General features: G+C 40.4%; 3 protein-coding genes across 4 annotated transcripts; 2 read left to right on the top strand and 1 right to left on the bottom strand.

The window, feature by feature from the left end:
• Positions 1 to 240: 240 nt before the first annotated feature.
• zc3h10 (zinc finger CCCH-type containing 10) lies at positions 241 to 7124 on the bottom strand. 2 transcript variants are annotated; one of them, XM_044348118.1, is made up of 4 exons: positions 6879 to 7124; positions 2217 to 3505; positions 1915 to 2007; positions 241 to 1260 (listed from the first exon to the last, which is right to left on the bottom strand). In XM_044348118.1, exons 2-4 carry the CDS (start codon positions 3363 to 3365, stop codon positions 748 to 750), a joined length of 1755 nt encoding a protein of 584 aa, XP_044204053.1. In that variant the 5' UTR covers positions 3366 to 3505; positions 6879 to 7124; the 3' UTR covers positions 241 to 747. The 2 variants fall into 2 exon arrangements, with proteins under 2 accessions (XP_044204053.1, XP_044204054.1); XM_044348119.1 differs by lacking the exon at positions 1915 to 2007 and having other exon boundaries at positions 6879 to 7122.
• A 1370-nt stretch (positions 7125 to 8494) lies between these two features.
• Positions 8495 to 10216, top strand: LOC122980985 (dnaJ homolog subfamily B member 9-like). The gene is made up of 2 exons (XM_044349462.1): positions 8495 to 9180; positions 9719 to 10216. Exons 1-2 carry the CDS (start codon positions 8943 to 8945, stop codon positions 10009 to 10011), a joined length of 531 nt encoding a protein of 176 aa, XP_044205397.1. The 5' UTR covers positions 8495 to 8942; the 3' UTR covers positions 10012 to 10216.
• A 233-nt stretch (positions 10217 to 10449) lies between these two features.
• Positions 10450 to 18855, top strand: si:dkey-28n18.9 (sorting nexin-32). The gene is made up of 14 exons (XM_044350261.1): positions 10450 to 10703; positions 10872 to 10982; positions 11252 to 11359; positions 12369 to 12429; positions 12594 to 12718; positions 14127 to 14210; positions 14297 to 14371; positions 14486 to 14516; positions 14731 to 14818; positions 14939 to 14978; positions 15069 to 15155; positions 15357 to 15446; positions 15639 to 15704; positions 15804 to 18855. The coding sequence occupies exons 1-14, from the start codon at positions 10698 to 10700 to the stop codon at positions 15939 to 15941; spliced, it is 1110 nt and encodes a 369-aa protein (XP_044206196.1). The 5' UTR covers positions 10450 to 10697; the 3' UTR covers positions 15942 to 18855.
• Positions 18856 to 19960: the final 1105 nt, after the last annotated feature.

Genomic DNA, 19960 nt, shown 5'->3' with positions numbered 1-19960 from the left:
ACAACAAATCTAACATTTGTTTAAAGGGCAACACGGATGATAATTTGGCTACTGATGAAGCAGACATGTTCAAGTTTACTCAATATGACTCCACCCAAAACTCAAGCTATAGCATGTTGACAAGAGTATTTGCCAGTTAAAACTGTACCTCTCTCTCGCCATGATGTATTTATTTTACCTGAGTGAACTGGGAATATAACAGTAAAAGGCAGCTGTAAACAAACTGACAGATGACACAAATTCATTGTTGAGTGGTTGTAATTCACTCTGAAATGTGCAAAGTACCAAAGTTAATTTACACCAAAGCAAACAACAAAAATATAAACATAAACAGCTTCCAAAGTCTTCATGTCCCCACGAGGACGGCAAAACAGTCTTGCAGAAATGCTTCAAACACTATGGATGACTTCACATATTTTCAGTTTGTTGTCATTTCTGGTGGCTATGTTTCAAAAGATCACTTTGGTTCACAGACCTTTGCCAAAATTCACAGGCCAGTCAGTCTGCAGGGGGAAAAATGTTTTTGTAATGTTACCACAGAGCAGACAGTGAAAGAAGTCATCTGAACAGAGAAGTCTTTATCCTGCACTCTGGTAGGGAAGCACAGGTTTCATCTTCATGTTGTCACTGTTCTGTAGTTGAGTACCATGCACATAAAAGGAGATCATCTATGTTAAAAAAACAAAACAAAACATTGAGGATGCTACAGTTTGTCTTAATGGTACTACAGTCCTGACAATTAATCACTTAATGAGGCAGAGTGGTGATCCTCATGCTCTGACTCGCAATGGGGTACGACACCATGGGGGTGGTGGCATGACTCATGGTGATGCCAGGCAAAGGCTGCGTCATGGACACTGCCACTGGTGCCACAGATACGGCAACTGGTGCCATAGAAACAGGTGGCGGCATCCCTTGAGCAATCGTCTGTGCGAGGGCAGCTGAGAGGGGGGTGATCTCAGGGTTGAGGTGGGGCGGAGGGGCTGTTGGTGGGGCAGCATTACTCGGGGGTGCTGCAGGGGCACCAGTGGGAGCTACCAGGTCCTGCTGGGTGACAGGCCGAGGCTGCAGTCCAGCGCTGCTCAGGGTGGTGTGAGTCTGGGCGATGCTGTGATTGTAGGAACTGACTGCGCCCACGGGGGGCGCCAGAGTCTGCTCAGAGGGGGCAGGAGTGGAGGACAGCGTCATCACCTTGGCCTGGCTTCGGAACTGGGCGTTCTGTTCCAGGAGAACCTCATTTGTGGCAATGAGATTTGAAACCTAATAGACATACATAAGACATGGAGAAGAAAAAATGCAATGAGGTCCAATAAGGTAAACTGCCAGAAACTATTCTAGCCAAATGATACTTTTGAAATAACATAAAATACATTTTTACTGACAGCCATCATTTCTCAGTATTAATTATGTCCACCAACTGCTTTCATCCAAGTTTTTGCTCTGTTATTGACTGTATGTGTTTTTGCAGAATGTGATTATTTCACTATTCTTTCACTCTTCCCACTGGCTTATAATGTTAGACTTTTCACCTCTTTTTTTAAATGTTGAAAAACATGTTCAGTGGAGTTTAAGTCACGTGACTGAAAGCAAAATCTTTCAAAGACAGCTGCTCTGTGAACTTAAAACAGGTTTGACATGTCTCTACATGTTTAGGGTTTTGCTTCTCCAAAATAAATCCTTCAGGCAATTTAGAGTCAGAAGGAATAACATGCTTATGAAAAATAAAGCAATGCTTTTCTTTGGTCAGTGTGTAGTTGATCCTGTCAGCAACTCCAGAGAAGGCAAATATCACCGAACCTCCCATTTCAGTGATGTTTGAATATTTAATGAAAATATTTTTTGTCTCACAAAGATTTTTGCTTGATATGTTGATCTTCAGATGTTGTGGTCAATTCAAAGAAACTTAAAATTTACTTTTGATTTGGTTGTGAAATATACTAAGGTTCTAGTGAAGTCCTCCATTCCTAGCATTAGTAGCACCAGCAGCATGTGAAAGCACCAACAATACTGTGAACAAAAAAGGTACATTTAACATTATGCAATGCAATACAAACAGCCCCATCCAATAAAATACTACTACTGTTGAGCTAATCTCATTACATATTAAAAGCAAACATGCCTTAATAGTAATGTATATACTTTCATTCAAGGATTGCTCAGGGATCTAAAAATTGTGTGTTAGTTCAGAGTATTTTTTTTCGATCTCTTATTCTAACCTGTTTCTTCAACTCTTCCACCCTCTTCCTCAGCAGGGAGTTTTCTTCCTCCAGGAACCTGTATTCCAGAGGACGAGGCGGAAAGGTGGCCTGGACTCCCAGCTCATAGTGCCCACCTGCACTCCCGTCTGCCAGTCGGAGCCCCTCCAGCCGCCGCCTCTTCAGCTGTAGAGCAGTGTGGTCCATAGTGGCCTCCAGGGACCCGGCATCAAACAGCCCACTCTCAAGCAAAGGGTCATAAACAGAACATGAGGTCCTGTCATAACGTCGTTGTCCCGAAGAACCTATGGACAGACAACCAGCCATCCCTCCTCCACCTACTCCCCCAACTCCTGAGATACCAGGATCCCTGCAACCACCCAAGCTGGGGCAGCCCATCCCCATCATATTACTTCCACCTCCACCCCCCACAAGTCCTGGCATTCCTCCACAGGTACCTCCTCCTACACCACCTATCCCTCCCACTGCATTCACCATTCCACTGGCACTTGGCCCTATAACACCACCCACTCCAACCCTGGAAGGCTCATATTCGTAGTCTTTTTTGACATGGCGAAATTTACACTTATTCCCCCTCTGGCACTCTCCCTTTAGGAAGTCTCTGCAGATAGGGACCTCCCCTCGGCTATGGGGGAGATCCATGGGGGACAGACCAAGTCGTGCTGCAACTTTCCCTCTTAGTCTGAGGGGTAGCTCGCCTGTTTTCTTGTAATAGTCCTCATCCTCTTTAGATCCATGGACAAATCGGCAGTTGGAGCGCATACACTCTTTATTCTGATGGTCATGACAGAAGATGAATTCATTCTTCTGCACGCCCAAGTCCGGGACCTCATTAAAGTCTGGGTGTCTAAAGCGGCAGCGCTTCCCTCTCTTACACACATTGCGTATGAAGTCCCTGCAGACACCGTCCAATGCCAGTCCTGCACCTTGCCCACCACCTCCACCATTCCCACAGCTGTTGCCGTTTCCGAGCGCCCCTCCTCCCCCCATGCCCCCAGAACCAGAGACGTTGCCCCCAACACCTCCTCCCGGACCCCCTCTGCCCTCTGCAGAGCACCCTGCCAAACCAGACCCAGCTCCTCCTTCCTCACTCAGACTACCACCACTTCCACCACCACCTGACAAGTAGGAACCGTCCCGGTCAGGCATGGCGCTCGGCCCAGCTCAAGGAGAAAATAGCACTCATGGGTATGAACGGGGCTGACGTGACCTGGTAAACATTCACATATAGAGGAAAGGAAGTCATGAATGTTTTTTCCTTGAGATAGTGTTAGCTCCTGTTCAAAGATCTGCAAGAAAAAATAAAAAAGCAAAATTTAAATATTAGTAACTGAAGAACAGAAGATGTGAAAGATGCCAAGGAAGAATGTGCGGTCCACCTGGAGAAGACTAAGGCTAAAATATTAACACGTGACAATAACTGGTTAAGATTAAGTAGGGCTGTCACTTTTTTCAAAAGTCAAGTTTGAACAAATTAGAACCAACAGTATATGCTGTAATGTGTCAGAGATACAATTTGCAGTGATAGTCATAAGTACTAAATGGCCAGCAATGTCCATCCGTCAGAGGTCAGAGAGAGCATCTTACTGTACAGTTTAGTCTTTTCCTGTGTGGTGTCATACAACAACATTATGTGTTGAGATTGCTATATGGAGGATGCAAAATGACTTAAGTATAAATAAATAAATGCAGAAATAAATAATTAAATACATTAATAAATGAAAAAATAAATACATTTTGGTAATAAAAAAGGTAATTTCAATACATTTCTATAAATAATCTTTTATTTAGGGTGTTTCTGTTTTTCTACATTTCTTTCTTTACTTATGCATTTCTACATTTATTTGTTTCTGTATTTCTGTGTCTGTATGTAAAGGTATGAGATCCTCACTTTGTGCAGAATTGGTTATAGATGTGTAATTGTTTCAGCTCTGCTACTCCTGCCTTGGCTTGACAGCTGTGATTGACAGCCACCCTCAAACCTCTGTCAGATGTGCCAGACAAGTCGAGTAAATGCAACAGTTTCTGAAGGAAGACACTAATATATGTCTTCATCTGTGATTCACTACCAGCATTTTTAAACCGACGCAGAGCTGCTGTTGAAAGTTATTACAGATATTTAGGGGCCTTATTTGCGTTTTGTTCGGTAAGTTAGTCACTGTTGTGGCTAACTCCTGTTAGCTAGCTATCTAACCTTAGCAACAGTTATTTGTTTATAAATTAAATTTTGAGTTGGCATGACCATAGTCAATAAGTATTCAACCTACAAAATCATATTTTAATGAAAATATCAAGCCATAGTGTTTTCAAAAAAGCTTTTCAATTAACATACAATAAAAGGACACACATTCCACAGGCTGCTGTGTGACATCTTAGCTACCCAGATATTTTGTCACAGAGGCGATCAGAAGTGGATATGTGAGTTCAGATGATTTTGTCACCTGTATGATGGGCTCATTTTATGAGAACCACAAAGCTGAGGCAAACCTCCTTTGGCAATATTTGCTCTGTCACAACGTAGCAGTTATTACTATAGTCTGGTCTCAGAACACTCACAGACAGTAGCTACAGGCTTTTAGGGACAAAAATAGGCTGCTCTCCAGCTGTCTGTGCAGAGCTGAGCAGCACTGAACCTCAGACAACATCATCACATTTGACTTTCCTCCAGACATTTAGTATGGATTAACTAAATAAAAGTGGGAAGAAATCAAAACTACTTGTAGTTTTTATCTGGTGAGTCAAATTCAAGCACCCCCACTATGTGTTATTTATTTCAACTCTTACACTCTAACTGATAGTGCAGTTGATTTAAACTTACATTTATCTAAAGGGCAAACTGTTTTGTCTAGTGATACACTGTAGCTTATGTGAAGAACAATAATTTTCCGAACTTTAGTTTATTGTTAAATGACATTTATAATCATACAGAACAAAGGGCAAAAGTTAGTTATCTTTTGTATTTCATATACTTACATTGAGCTCAAACTGATCTTTATACATTTAATTCACTAATGATTGTGTTTTCTTTACAGAAGCAGCCTGTCCCACGGCCACTGTACAGTGCAGAAAATGAATGCTTTTTTAAGAAGCTACTGATGGCTGATTGCTAAATAAAACAAGGATTAACTACCACTAAATCAAAGTTAACTTGAGCTCGTTGTTTCTTTAAATTCATGAAACTTTCCCAGGCTACTGCATTACTCTGAAAGTGTTATTACTTTAATGTAACAATGGTTACAACTGTAGCTACCTAGATACTGGCTGGTTTTGGCTGGTTTTCCTCTACACTGCAGCTCCTGGGTTCACTTGGCTCTTGGCTGGTGGTGGCTGTCAGTCAAGTTGTCAAGTTGGGGGGATGTATCCCACGAGCTGTCATCCTGCTCCCCCAACTCTTTTTTTTTTTTTTTTTTTTTTTTTTTTTTTTTTTAACAGCTTTATTGAGACAAGTATACAGCAACAGCTCCTTGTGTTACCAGGGGAGCAAAAGGCTTATTTTGGCTTCACTTTGTATAGCGATAGGAAGTGGAGACGTGTCATCCAATTATATAAGGTCTATGCTTGTAGTTCATAGACGGTTAGCATAGGTAGTTTGTGTCATATATATTTGATAGGAATCGTTTGCTTTTGATCAGTTCACCTGACCAACCTGCTTTAGACTGAGGTTAGGACCACCCACCCAATTAACATAAGTCCCTTTTATACAGAGATCCTGCAATATTACTGTAAAGAAGACCTGCCATTATGATGGCTTTGCTTTTCTACACTGAACCAAACAAAGCTGGCATATTGCCACACCCATTTTAGAATTACAGAAATAAAGAACTGAATGATTAAATAAATAAAGAAATGTAGAAATAAAGAAATAAATAAATGCAGGAATAGTCTAAATAAAAGTTGATGCATGGAAATGTTGAAATAAATTCAAGACATTAATTTAACTATGTCCTTTTTCATTCGGAAAATATATTTATTTATTTATTTGTGTATTTAATTACTTCTTTCTGTATTTATTTATTTGTGCCTTAGTCAATTTTTGTCCTCCATATCGCGGTGTATAAGCAGACAGTTTGATGCCTCCGCTGCCTCACTTGTATGATAAGATAGCTGCTAAAGGCTGCTGCGTTTTACAAAGTTTGCTGATAATTTTTGCCATCTAAGTTACAGTGAAGCCCCCAAAATACTTCCACACACTGCTTCTCAGATGCTTTCGTTGTCGTGATCGGCACGGATTTGCTTACTAGTGTCCTTCTCCGTTTTTATTTATTAGCTTTGTTTACTGATAGTTCAAAGAGTAAAAGGTCAAACTGAGAAGTGAATTTTAAGGATGGTGCATACGGAAATCTACTTCAAACAGTCTGTAACACTTATAGACTGTACATTTTTACTTCGAACAGGTCATTGTAGTTCGGATATTTAATTTTTCCCCGAATAAAAAGTGACAGCCCTAATATTAAAGTAAGTTAGCACTAGTGTTGTTGTTCTCGCTGGAGTATGAGTAGCACTCAGTGCTTTGAAACAATATCAAACAATAATCATTTGATTCATACTATACGGAACTGTTGCTGTTAAATAAAGCTTCCATATTCTCGGATAAGTAAGTTAAGCCTAAAATGGTGCTACGAGCTCGACGTGCTAGCTGACTAAATGCTAATGTTGTCTTACCAGATAGCGACCAGGACCAGGACCCAGAGAACCACTGAGCGACTCACGCTGCAGAAAATCCAAGCTCTGACACGCAGAAACCTGTACAGATATGTTTGCTAACAGCAATAACCACGCTTGTGTTATTATTTTTGGCAATTCATCAAGGCCACGGTGCTGTTTACCACATTTCTTGATGCATCTTTGACTAACGAAGAAGACAACATTAGTTCTTATTCTTCTTCTACTTTCCGGCAGACTAAGCACAGTTTAGTGCATTGCTGCCTCTCACTGGTGTAGTAACGTCATTGCAACTTTTGCCCTCTGAGACCTACAGTGGATGACGAATTAAAGGAAAAACCTGTACAGGTCTGAATGCTTGACCCCTACAGTGAGGGGATCTGGTGACTGTTATGCTGTGGGGGCATTTTGCTGACACTGCTTGAGTCTGCTTGTCCCCTTAGAGGGAAGGGTCACTGCAAATCAATACAAAGTTGTTCTGAGTGATCACCTTTATCCTATAATGAAACATTTCTATTCTGATGGGAGTGGTGTCTTCCACGATGACAATGACCCCATCCATAGGGCACGAGGGGTCACTGAATGGTTCAATGAGTATGAAAATGATGTGAATCATATGCTATGACCTTCACAGTCACCAGATCTCAACCCAATTGAGCAACTATGGGAGATTTTGGAACAGCGTGTCAGACAGCGCTCTCCACCACCATCATCAAAACATCAAATGAGTGAATATCTTTTGGAAGAATGGTGTTCATCTCTCCAGAAGAGTTCAGAGATGTAGAATCAATGCCAAGGCACATTGAAACTGTTCTGGCAGAACCTTACTAAGACACTTAATGTTAGTGTTTCCTTTAATTTGTCACCCATCTGTATCTTGCAATATAGATCTATGGTTTTGAGGAAGTGTACTACTTCCCTAGCGCTCTTTTTTGAGACACCCTGTCACCCGGCAGTGCTCTAAGGAAAAAAAATTCAATTCCCAGTTTGCCTAGTTCCACGAATAAAACACTCCTTTACCCAGAATAGAGCGGGCAATGTACTAAGACATGTTGTACAGACTCCAGGATTCCACAGTATTCACATTTGCCATCTCTGTGCTTGCCCACCAGCATCAACCCACTTGCTATTTACACAGTGTCCCAGCCTTAACCTTGTCAATTTGATCTCATATTTCCAAGGCATGCTCAGTCTATTGCTAGGTTTAACTGATGGTTGGTTTGTTGTATAGCTTTCTCCCACTGCTGTCTGCATCCCACTCTTGGTGCCACTGATGATGATGATGATGTTGATGATAATGATGATGATGATGATGATGATGATGATGATGATGACGCAGCACTCCATCCTGCCAAATGGTACCTGCACATGTACACTATCCCTGTCTAAACTTACCCTGGCTACCCTATGCACCTCCTCATTGCAGCTCAACATCAACATGTGCTGGCACCCATAGAAAACCCCACACTACATCCCTGCCTCTTCGTCTTAACAGCCATCATAAGACACCCCCCCCAAATGTCCTCCAAAATGCCATCAAGGCAGATAATGAAGCAATGCACAAATAATCCAAACCCCTTTCTTCCATCCACCACACAAGACAACACTCTTCCTCTCCAGTGTTTTTATGCCCTCCAGTGGTGAGAATGGTGAAAGGCATTGAAATATGTTTCCACTTTGTTTTGCTAAAGAATACACGGTTTAAAAGTGGATTTATAGGGTCCATTGGTAGCCCTGCCTGTAAAACAAAGCGATCTAAGTTAGTGAGAACAGCTATGGAGGTGTCACATTTAATTTAATCTACTTCTACCACGAAGTTTTGTGCATAACTTGGCTGAAAAAAGGCGTGACATCTCTTAGTCTAACTGTTGTCAGTTGTGTAAGTAAACCTAAGTGTAAATCTGTGGGCTTTGGGTTAGAGAAGCAGAAACCTGTTGGTTGTGTCTACTGCTGACGTGTAGTAGCTCTATGCACACATGAAAATGAGCGCTCAAATCGCGAGATAACTGCGCTTCGAGATAAACTGTCGTGTGTAAGTTCCTCATCTGAACTCAGACGTGCAGCATGGCAGTGCAAGGTGTTTTCCACAGGATGCGAACCTGCGTGGTCCTGGTCCTCTGCTTATCAGAAGCTCTGCGTGCTGCCTCAGAGACAAGCAGCAATTACTATAAGACCCTCAATGTCGAGCCAACGGCAACTGACAGCCAGATAAAAAAGGCTTTCCGCAAACTGGCCATAAAGTACCACCCTGATAAGAACAAGAGCGTCGATGCAGAGAAGACTTTCAGGGAGATTACTGAAGGTAACAGTTGATTTCTACATCCTCTTAATGGGCTATATTTACGTGCCATTTTAATAGGTATACCCAGCTAAAACTAGTGCAATCTAATACAAAAGCTCTGCAATACATCATACCTTCATGAAGGTTATAATGTTTAGGTTTTGTTGAACATATGTTAGAGAGGTGTTGGTTAAACTTATGTTAACGTTGGAAGTTGTAGTTTGAGGTGTTTTTTAATTGTATTGCATTAAGAGGTGTCTTGGCTATCCTCCTTTAGCTAAATGGAGTGGAACAGTAATGCAATACCATTTTAACAGCACTACAAACTACAGCCTGTAATAGGTCCATAAAGTTAAATCAACACCTCCCTTTATACAAAGACTGAACATTATACCCTTCATGAAGGTGGGTTTTATGGCAGCGCTGTTGTATTAGACTGCATTAGTTTATTTAGGTGTACCCATAGACTGTATAAAAGGGTGTACCTAACAACCTGACAGTTGTGAGTGCTTGTTATTGTTGTTTTATCTCAACTAAACTCTGCTGTCTCCTCCCCTAGCCTACAAGGTGCTCTCCAACAAGGATAACAGGAGGCTTTATGACAGTTTGGGCCATGAGGCTTTCCTAAAAAATGAGGACTCTGTTGTCCCTGAGGAAGGACATGATACAAGCTTCCACTTCAGTTTTTCTGACCTGTTCCAGGACTTTGACAGCCTCTTTGGGGAGGAATCACACTTCCATTGGAGCTTTACTCAGGACTGGGAGGATGAGGAGAATCCATTCAAACATTACAGTTTTGAGGGGCATGGCTACCACTTTAATTTTGGGGATGGGGATGAAAATGAGGAATAATACTACTACTAGACTAAAAAAGAGCACTTCTTGGTTTTGGTGTGTGTGTGTGTGTGTGTGTGTGTGTGTGTGTGTGTGTGTGTGTGTTTGTGTGTGTGTGTGTGTACGTATGAGATACCCTGTATGTCATTTCCTCTATCCATGTTTGTTATGTTTTAATGTATTGTCTCTGATTGATAATAAAATCTCCATACTAAATCGTTTACTCAGTATCTTGTATTGTATTCAGTATGTAGAAATTCAGCTAAATAGCCCTTTGGGAGATGGTGAATTCTTCCTCTTTTGTTGGATAACTTTTAAGTTCAATGGTTGTTGACAGGTTTGTGAGGTTGTAAGGTTCACAGCCAGGGAACTGATTGGACCGTTAGGGGCCGTTAGGCCCCTTTCCTGTGTGGGTGTGTCAAAGGGCCTGAGTTACTGACTAACACACCATATACTCCCCATTTTCCCTGCGCCAGCACTTTAGATTTGGCACTGTTTTACTCCATTTCTCATAGGACCAGTGTGCACTTTGACCCAGAGGATATCCTGTGCCTTCTCAGCAATTGCAGTGTGAGCACACTAAAGCCAACATAAGACAAAAGATCTTTACAGCTTTATGCAGTTTTATCACGATAAAGGGAGATTTAAGCATTTTACAAAGCAGAGAAAAGACAGACTGGAATCATTAACTCACAAGCTTGACAATGATGGTAAGTGCGCCTGAAAATGTTCTTTTTGACAACATCTGAGTGTCATGTGACAGCCCTTTGTGCTAAGGCTAAGTGAAGTTTTTTCTTCCCTTGAAATTCATTTGCATACCAGTATGAATGTACCTGCAGCTGACTGATAATATTGATAGCCATGCTTTTTTATGTCAGGAAGAGGTTAAAGAAGTGGCATCTACTCTGAGTGTGCATGGTGATAACATCAAGGTTACAGAGGTGCTGAAAGACGGGGACACGCTTACCTTCCTAATTGTTTCTCAAAAGGTGAGAAAAGAGCAACATCTTTATTGTCCACTGTGGCAAAAATGTGTCTTCGGCTTCACCTTTGCAGAGCATTACGACCATAGACCATCAGAAAAAAACACCAGCATGTAAAACAACATGCAAGTGTTATTTATATATAAACCAATTGTGGTTATTTTCTGGAAGCACTGCAAACATTAGAAATAAATTTCCTTCAGGTGTGACATAGCAGAATAAGACTCCTTGGATGTCATATAATCTAGCTGCCTTGCCTCTGTTGCCTGTGCTAGCTGTCTGGGACAGGGGAGTACCATGTGGACCGGACCTATGATGATTTTGAATGGCTACAGCAGCACCTGTTCTCCCAGGAGGATGTGCCCGGGATACAGGGAATCATAGTCAGTACTTTATTTCATCTGCTTTCAATTTCTTCTGTGTCTTATAAACCTGAACACACTTACCTGACAATGATAATGGGTCAAGAGTTCAGAGGTATCTTTGCTCACTCATTGACATTACAAACCAAAATCTTGTGGATTCTGTGGAACAGTTGACAACTTCCTTTTGGAAGGGTGGATGCTGTAATCTGTTGTTTTTTTGTGATTAATTATTATGAGTTTTTCATATAACAACAAAACACAAACACAATGGTAACAATATAAGGAAACAATAAAAGTTGGAGAAAAAATGGAAGGGGGAGTAACCTCAATATCCAATGAAGGCCACAACCATTTGAGTGGTCTAGACATTTTTATTAGAGAGAATAAGGAAGTTCATGTCAGCTGTTTTTCTAACTGCCTACTGTAATTTCACCAGTGCTGAAAATGTTGTGCTCAGGATTTGAGCAAAACTGCAGACTTTACAAACTACAAGCGATAACATGAAATGATGCTTGCATTGTTGAAACTGAGAAAACCACAAACTGCCATATTTAATTCATACACTGACTTAGAAAAATATGCTACTTCTATCCATTCTATATTTGTTTCTTTTAAAATGCTTCTTCATTTCCCCTCTGTTCCTTACATCCCCATTTCCTTTTTGATCAGGAAGCTGATTTTAGTGTTGTCTTTTTGTCAGCTGTTTCAATACTACAGAAAATAAAGTGGAAGTTTTTGTCTGCTTAGATGTTTTTCAAGAAAATGCAACCGTATCCTATCAGGAAATAGTTTTTGTACACTACTTCCTAGACAGTGACATGGCAGTGTGTGTGTAGGGGCGTTGTGTTTTATGTATTACACAAGCACATGACATGCTATCTTACAAGCACATGACATTCTCAACTCAACACAATGCATTTAAGGCACCATTAAATGTGTTCTTTTTTAGGTGCCACTTATAAATTCAATTGTTTTGAAAAACTATATGGGCCATAATAAGATTGTACTCTTTTTTTTCCCCCCCAAGTTTCCTCCTCTTCCTGCAAAGGCTCAGGTGAATGCATCTGTAAAGGTTATGAAACAGCTCAGTAAGTACATCTGAAGACCACCTTCATAAAAAACAATTAAAATTGAATTCAGATTTAAAAGTCAAATCAACCAACTATCATATTCTCTGTTGCAGTGTCTGCTCTGTTGTGCAGTGTTGAGTTTGATATGTAGTGTTATGATCAAAATTATGGTTTTCCTGCAGGTTTCCTTGGTCTGGGAGAGTGGCAACCGTACTGTACAGCACTACAAACTTTCCTCCAACAGGTTGCTGCACACAGCATACTCAGCAAAAATAAAGCTGTGGAGATCTTCCTCACCAGCTCAGACGTAAGTGGATACAAGTAAATAGCTTCATTTAGATTACCCCCAGTAACAAGGAAGAATTTTATGTTACCAAAAGGTTGCAACACGATACCTTTTTATGAGAGAGATAAAAAATGGTTAAACTTTCACTGATATAGTGTCGACATATGTGCCAAGTATGTTAGTATACAAATATATGGAGGAGTTAAGGCCAGTGGACTAAACCTGCACTTCTCCTCAAATGAGATGGTCTGCAGAGGATTCTCTCTAGTATTATAGCAAGTTTATGCCCACCACCCAGAGAACAAAACTAATGAGACAACCTAAACACAAACTTCTGGAAAATACAATGTGGTTCTATTTCCTGACTTTATGAGTTGACAAGCCCGCCCAAACACAAAACTTTGCAAGTGACAGACATGCAATAGATTTTGTGATTCTGAGGGCCACGAAGGAAACACTGTTTGTGTTTTCAAAATTCAGGCAAAATGCAAATTTCAGGCACAATCATGACCACATTTGGAGGAGCCTTTTAAATGGGCCTGTTTTCAGTCTTAAAATATGGACTTTGAGGAAGATTTCCTGCATAGGGACGCAACTATAGAAGCACTTGTGTCTGTAGATAAATACATGGAAAGGTAGAACAGTACACCTGCTGGTGAAGTGTCACAAAACGAGTGCCTTGAAATTTTCAAAAGGGACCATTGGAGGTGGGGAATTGAGGTCCACAGAATAAACAAGATTACAAGCTGTCATCCAGCTGGTTGCGCCTACAAATAACATCAAGGAGATGAAACAGGATCTTACAGTCTTGATGCCTTAGCCAAATAAACATTTTCCAACTGTTTCCATAAAACCTCAGATTTTATAAATGTTGATAGACTATAGCATGTAACAAGGGAATATTTTTCTGGTGTTGCATGTGGGACAGGCAAAATATATCAGTTTTACACATTGTTGATAGGAAACAGAGTGACATAATCATACAGAGAGTAGACCATACAAATAAAGCCTGTCTATACTGAGCTATGCATCATTTTAACAACGCACAAACACACACATTCACTGAATGATACTGCCTCTTCAATGTATATAAATCAGAGTCTGTGTCAGTTTTGGACGTGTTTCAGGTCCTGATAATGGTACAATAAGTACTTTCCTGTCTGGCTGAGTCTCATTCAATATGGAATGCTGTATATCGAGCATTAGGAGATCTTGTACTGGCAAGGGCCAAAAACGTCTTCCAAGAAGAGCGCATTAATTCTGAAACTAATGTACCCAGGCACTTTATATCTGGCGTGAAAAGTCCATAGCTTTCTAATGCCTAGACAATTGTGTCTGTCATAAAGACTCCAATTAATAACAAAATGGTAGCAATTAATAACAAGATTTTTAGAAAAATATGAAATTTTATTTGTGTCTTTGTGTGTAGCCTCCAGGCAGACAGAGAGCAAGGAAAAACATTTTCAACCGGCTGACTCAAGCTGTGGAAGAGATGAGAAAAGAAGGCCATAAGGTACACAGCCAGGATTCATACATACAGAGTTTACAGCCTCTGAACACCTCTGTTGTTTGGTTTTCATGGATGTAATGTTTCCACAGGATGTGGATGAGTTCTTTCAAACTGAACGTGATCATAACCTTGTTCTAACTGGCTTTACCAAGAATGCAGCTGAGGTGAGTCATTCGTCTGTTTTTTTGTCTCCCTCCCTCTTTTCTTCTCTAATGCAACCAGTCACACAGTCCTGTTTTATTTTTGAACTTATTTTCTCACACTCGTTTTTCCTGCAGAGATTCCTGGATGTGGTACAAACTGAGCAAAGTAAGAAAACTGCTGCACTTGCTGAAAGTACACTCTCACTCAAAACCTGGGAGGATAGATGAGAAGTGCTCGTCATTTGTAATTCAATAGTGTTATCTGGGATTTATGTGTGTCAAGTTTCAGGAGTTAATTATGTTTATTAGTGTTCATCCACATTACAACTCAAATGCTATCTAGCCCTTCTCTGGTGTTAGTGTGTTCTGTGTGTTTGCAGAAATAGCAGTGGCCTGTGGGCACTTCTCAGCTGCTCTGCGTCTCTGTGTGGAACCAGGGGAGGATCCTGACAAACAGGCTTTCTCTAAGTGAGACAATAATAGAATTGGTCTCAGGCCAAAAACAGTTAATGATGAACATTGCATAGAGGTTACAATAACTTAATACGGTAAATTAGTATAGTAAAAATGTTCACTTTCTTCTTATAGGATTTGTGTGAAATTATCAGAAGTCTTTGAGTCTATGAAGGTAAGTTTTTTGTCCTTTTCCACAGAAATAGAATTACATCCCAATGCACCATTGTGTTGGCAGATAAACTGTGTTTTTGTGTGTGGGCAGAAAAACATGACAAGTGTTGCTGAGAACAATGTGAGCACTCTTGGACTTGGCTTAGACCTGGAGTCACGCTACCAGGAGGCAGAGAAGGTGTGTGTTTTTGTAGTTCTAATCTCATGTTATGTTTGTTTTATATATGTACATCTACGTTACTAGTCAAAGGTTTGGACACACTTTGGTGCTGTATCTTTACTCGCAGGTTTCTTTCAATGTTTGACATGTCACACTGAAACCTTTTATTAATGTTCCTGTATCTTTTTTCTGACTGTGTGCTAATTATGTCCAATGCAGGAAATGCTTTTCAGAAGAACCTGTAAACTAGTGGAGTTAGAGACGTCCAGAAGGAACGCAGAGAAGGCTAAACCTGTTAAGAAGGCTGCTGTGAGTGTCCAAGAACACACAGATGTACATGTTTTCTTTTGACCAGCAGGTGTCAGTAATGTTCTGCTGAAATGAATCAGTAGTAGCAGTCAGACCAGAATCAAAGGAGAAAGCTTATGAGAAGGTATATTACATTTATTTTGATGAAGACAAATTATATAATAATTATGACATGCTTTCCATATTCATCAGTTGGAGGAGGTGAGGAAAGCAGCAGAGACAGAGTTTGAGCACATCTGTGAAGTGGCTAAACAGGAGGTAAAACAGCTTCATCAGCTCAAATGTTAATATGCATCCTATTTGTTGACATGCATATACTGTATGTAATAAAATAAATGTGATGTGTGTTTCCTCCAGATTGCACGGTTCCAAGGTGCACGTGTGGAGATGTTGCAGCAGGCTCTGGTTCAGTGGTGTGAAAAACAGCTTCATACAGCCAGGGAGAGTGCTGACCTGTTCAACCAGCACCTACAGGCCTTCAGAGGGATGGCCTAGTGACCCTTCTAGGACCCTCTTAATGAAGCATATCCAGTATGTCTTAACATAGAATGGGGTCACCCAAACATGTCCCTCCCTTTGTGTGCTTGCTGTAGCTTCTCACTTATTCGATTGCAAATGGAATCTAGTGTAAATAGAGAAATTTAAGAGAAGTGAGAAGGACACAAACATACACACTCACACACCGCTTCTGTTAATCTTTCTCATTGCCCTAAAGCCCCTGTGGAAATGATGGTTTTGATATCTTTGCAGTTGACTTGTCACCTGGTAACACCATTGAGTTGAGTGTGTATGTGTACTGTACTATCCTCAAACATTTGTGCTGAGTGTTTTGTGCTGCTCTGCTCTCTAGCCACTACATCAGTTGGGGTCGCACAAAATGAAGTGTGATGAATTGATTCCCAAAGTACCTGCTTGCCTTTGTGTGTGTTTCTTACTCTGGGATCATTAATCAGTTGGTTTGAGTGCTCCTGCAAGGACATGGCAGCAAGGACACCTTGTGCTCGATTTTTGTCTGGCTTTTGAAACTATTGTGGCTTTGTAAATATCTGTCAGTGATCTCTCTTACGATTGTTTTAATTTCATCATCATTCTCTGGAAGTCCTAAAAATATGACATACTTAGCTAAAAAATTTCTGCACATAAGCACAATGTCATTCTCACCTTCTCTGTCTGCTATGGACAGTAGGTCCATATCTCAACACTTCTGCGTGCTTCATCTCATCTGTTCCGGCCTGTAATCTCTTCGTTGGGTGAATAAGGAGGAGTGGTTCCCATTTGAGGAAATGAGTCAGAGAGAGATAGATGATTGGTCTCATAAGAAGAGAGGGTGGAGAGGAGGCTTGGCTCATTTGACAATGAAGGAGTAGATAAAGGGCAATCATGCCACGGGGTGCTAAGAGTATGTTTTCAATCCACCCCAAACACTGTTATGTATATATCAGATTTCACTGGTTAGCACAACTGTAGCCAGAGGATGACTTAATGAGCTTGGTCTAGTCTTTGGTTAGAATGAAAATCTATCTACTCTTGGCACTTTGTCCTACCCCTGGGTTATATATTTCCCTGATAGTGTAACAAGATATCATTTCTGCATCAGTATCCTCCAGCCTGACAAATACTGCTCTTCCTCAGCCCCACATAGGATCCCACAATGCACAGAAATAACAAATACATGTATTTTATTTCTTTAATTTGCATATTTAACTACGCAGTAGGGCTGTTTTTTAAGCAGTCCTACTCATGTAAACGTTCAGGAAAATTAATAGGTGCTCCAAAAAGCAATAGTCCATACGTGCATTTTAATGTTATTGGCTTGACCTGTTTAAAATAAAGCAAAGACAGCTGTTGTAGGAACTTGCTTTGTCTTAGTCCCATGAGAAAATGTAAACTGTACCTCAGCAGGTTGAGCTTTTTTCACACCCTGCTATTGTATCCTGCATATATCTTCTAATTTATTGGAAAAGCAACATTTATGTTTATATCAGATCCCCTGCTAGTCACTGAAATTCCTGTCTAATCTGTTGTTATACTCCATTTTATGTTATTGAGGTAGTAACAAAAAGACATTATTTTTCCTTATATTATATATTATATATTCACACATTTATTGGTCATTAAACCCAACAATTTCACCATGCAGGTTTAGCACTTCATTTTTGTGGTGTATTGGTTTTAATGAGGCACAGTAAAAAGTTAAATATAAGTTTATGGACCATTTTAATGATTAAGTGATTTTACTTCTTTATCTGAAAGCTTCTATCAACCTGAGAAAAACACTCTTTAGATACAAGCCTGTGACATGTGTTGGATGTGCATTATACAATACCTACCGTAGGCAGTACAAATAGATAACTCCATATATTTTTGACAGGATTCTACATATTACAACATTTTTCTTTCTGTTATTATTGAAAGCTGTGATGCCTCAATCCCTCCTGCTTGTCACTGCATTATACCAGATGAATTTCACAACAGGGGAGCCGCATTTCTGGTGCTGCAGTATCTAACTAGCACACACGGTGGGTGCACACACACACACACACACACACACATACACACAAACACACACACACTAATGAGAGCCCTTCTCAACTGCTGAGAGCATGACCCAGATCAAGGACGTGGAGATCATGGCAACACTGTGTGTGTGTATGTGTGTGCGTGTGTGTGTGTGTGTGCATCCCATTGAAAATATGCACTTAGAGCTGATTTGCTAAAGTAGCTCATTACTGGTGGAAAGGCAGCACTCAGCACACCGCCCTATGGCCTGACAAAGACCGGCTTGTCAAGTGCAAAGTGAAGGCAATAGCTTGTCTGAATACACAGTGTGACAAGGCCTTATGACTCAGCCATCTCAATAACAAAGCCACACTACACCAGTTTGATGAGTATGACATCCTGCTAGGAGATATAAAATACAGAGACACACTTGATTAGCAGTTTTTAATCAGTGTTTACACAGGAGGAGTTTTATTGTTCCTTGTTCATTCTTTGGTGTCTTCAGTCATAAATTCACACTGGGTGATTTATAAGTCACTGTAATAAATTGATGAATGAATTCCTGATAACAAAAGCATACAAGAATTAAAGAGGGTGTCTTTTATCTTGACAACAATTTCAATAAGATATTTTATTGGGGCTCCTTGTGTAAGGGCAGATAAATATTTATTGATTGATTTATTGATAATTCATCTGCCTGGTTTCATTCTGTATTATTCATTCTGTTCATACTTGAACTGAAACATCTGATCACAAAACAGGACGGTGCATCTTTTTTTGATCACTGACATGAAAATGACTGATGGCTAACAAGTTAGAATTCAGTGTAACATAGATTCAAACATACATTTGATATTTAGACAAATCTGTTAATTTGCTCAATGATGTCTGTAATAAATCAGAAATTCTGTCTTGTCTTTTCCTGACTGGTCCCTGGTTTCTCCCCTTCAGAGGTCCACATTGCTCTTCTCCATCTTCACAGCCATCTTTGATATCTTTTAGAAGCTCTGGCTCCTGGGAAGTCGCAAGAACAAAATTTGACTACAGTATGCCAATATGAAAGTCTCTCCTTTTCCAACTTTCCAATCAAGACTTGACATCCCTGCCAGTTACACGGGGCTTCAAATGCAAAAAAGAAAAACTAACTTTGAGAGCCTTAATCCTGTATTCACTTGTATGGTGCTTCTGTCATAAGGTCCAAGGCTCGGCTCTGCCCTATCACAAATTAGCGAGCGTGCAGCTGAGTTGTGTCAACCCAAGGTTGTTGGCACCTCATTAAATCTAATCACTGCCAAACACAGATTATGACTCATTAAAAGTTTGTAGGATGGAGAATGAGACAGGAGAAAAGGGAGAGAAAGCGAGGAATGCCATAATGCAGATACTTTAACCATCTGTAGGTTATACAGCTTCATAAGGCGCATCCCATTCTGAGTGTTCAGTGCGGTTAGGTAAATACTACAAAATTGAACCTCTCAACCCTAAAATCAATCCTGATGGTGGCACTCCACTGATGATTTGGATAGCGGATGCGGTATCAATTTTCTCCCCTTGAAGTGGATTACAGCATTGCAAAGCATTAGACTTGCTAATTTGGTCCATTTCTCTGCTCACTGCTGAATGGAGCCATAAATATTAATACTTTCACACTCCCTTCCCCGGCTGCTTGTCATGCGTTCAAGGGATTGCAGATGATGGTATGATATTGTTAATTAGGTTTGCAGGAATAATGTCAGCAACGAACCTATGGACAGGCTGACATGCTGAGGTGATGACTTCCCTGCCATTCTCAATGCACAACAGTGTTCTCTGAATCTACTGTAACATGGAAAACAGCAGGAGACATGTGGAGGGGAGAATCCATCCACTGATTTAACAACATGATGATTCATTTTACTTTTCAAATAAAAGGCCAAGGTCCAATTATATTTGAAAGGGAACACAAGACAGTTTAAAAAATGGTGATAATGTTTTGTCACTCAAAAGTTAAAGTTCAGTGAGTATCAACAAGTACA

The sequence above is a fragment of the Thunnus albacares genome, chromosome 4 (assembly GCF_914725855.1).
Source record: "Thunnus albacares chromosome 4, fThuAlb1.1, whole genome shotgun sequence".
Classification (NCBI taxonomy): Eukaryota; Metazoa; Chordata; class Actinopteri; order Scombriformes; family Scombridae; genus Thunnus; species Thunnus albacares.
The sequence above is the reverse complement of the archived record's forward strand: the minus strand, read 5'-3'. Positions and strand labels throughout refer to the sequence as shown.

What these genes read in the sequence shown, in the direction of transcription:
- si:dkey-28n18.9 (XM_044350261.1), top strand. An exon ending in TCCTAATTGTTTCTCAAAAG is followed by an intron (nt 10,983 to 11,251) that starts GTGAGAAAAGAG and finishes TGCCTGTGCTAG; the next exon opens with CTGTCTGGGACAGGGGAGTA. An exon ending in AAAGGTTATGAAACAGCTCA is followed by an intron (nt 12,430 to 12,593) that starts GTAAGTACATCT and finishes GTTTTCCTGCAG; the next exon opens with GTTTCCTTGGTCTGGGAGAG.
- LOC122980985 (XM_044349462.1), top strand. Translation starts at nt 8,943, where the DNA reads ATGGCAGTGCAAGGTGTTTTCCACAGGATGCGAACCTGCGTGGTCCTG. An exon ending in TTTCAGGGAGATTACTGAAG is followed by an intron (nt 9,181 to 9,718) that starts GTAACAGTTGAT and finishes CTCCTCCCCTAG; the next exon opens with CCTACAAGGTGCTCTCCAAC.
- zc3h10 (XM_044348118.1), bottom strand. Translation starts at nt 3,365, where the DNA reads ATGCCTGACCGGGACGGTTCCTACTTGTCAGGTGGTGGTGGAAGTGGT. An exon ending in TGGAAGAGTTGAAGAAACAG is followed by an intron (nt 2,008 to 2,216) that starts GTTAGAATAAGA and finishes TTTTGTTCACAG; the next exon opens with TATTGTTGGTGCTTTCACAT. An exon ending in ATTTCACAACCAAATCAAAA is followed by an intron (nt 1,261 to 1,914) that starts GTAAATTTTAAG and finishes TATGTCTATTAG; the next exon opens with GTTTCAAATCTCATTGCCAC.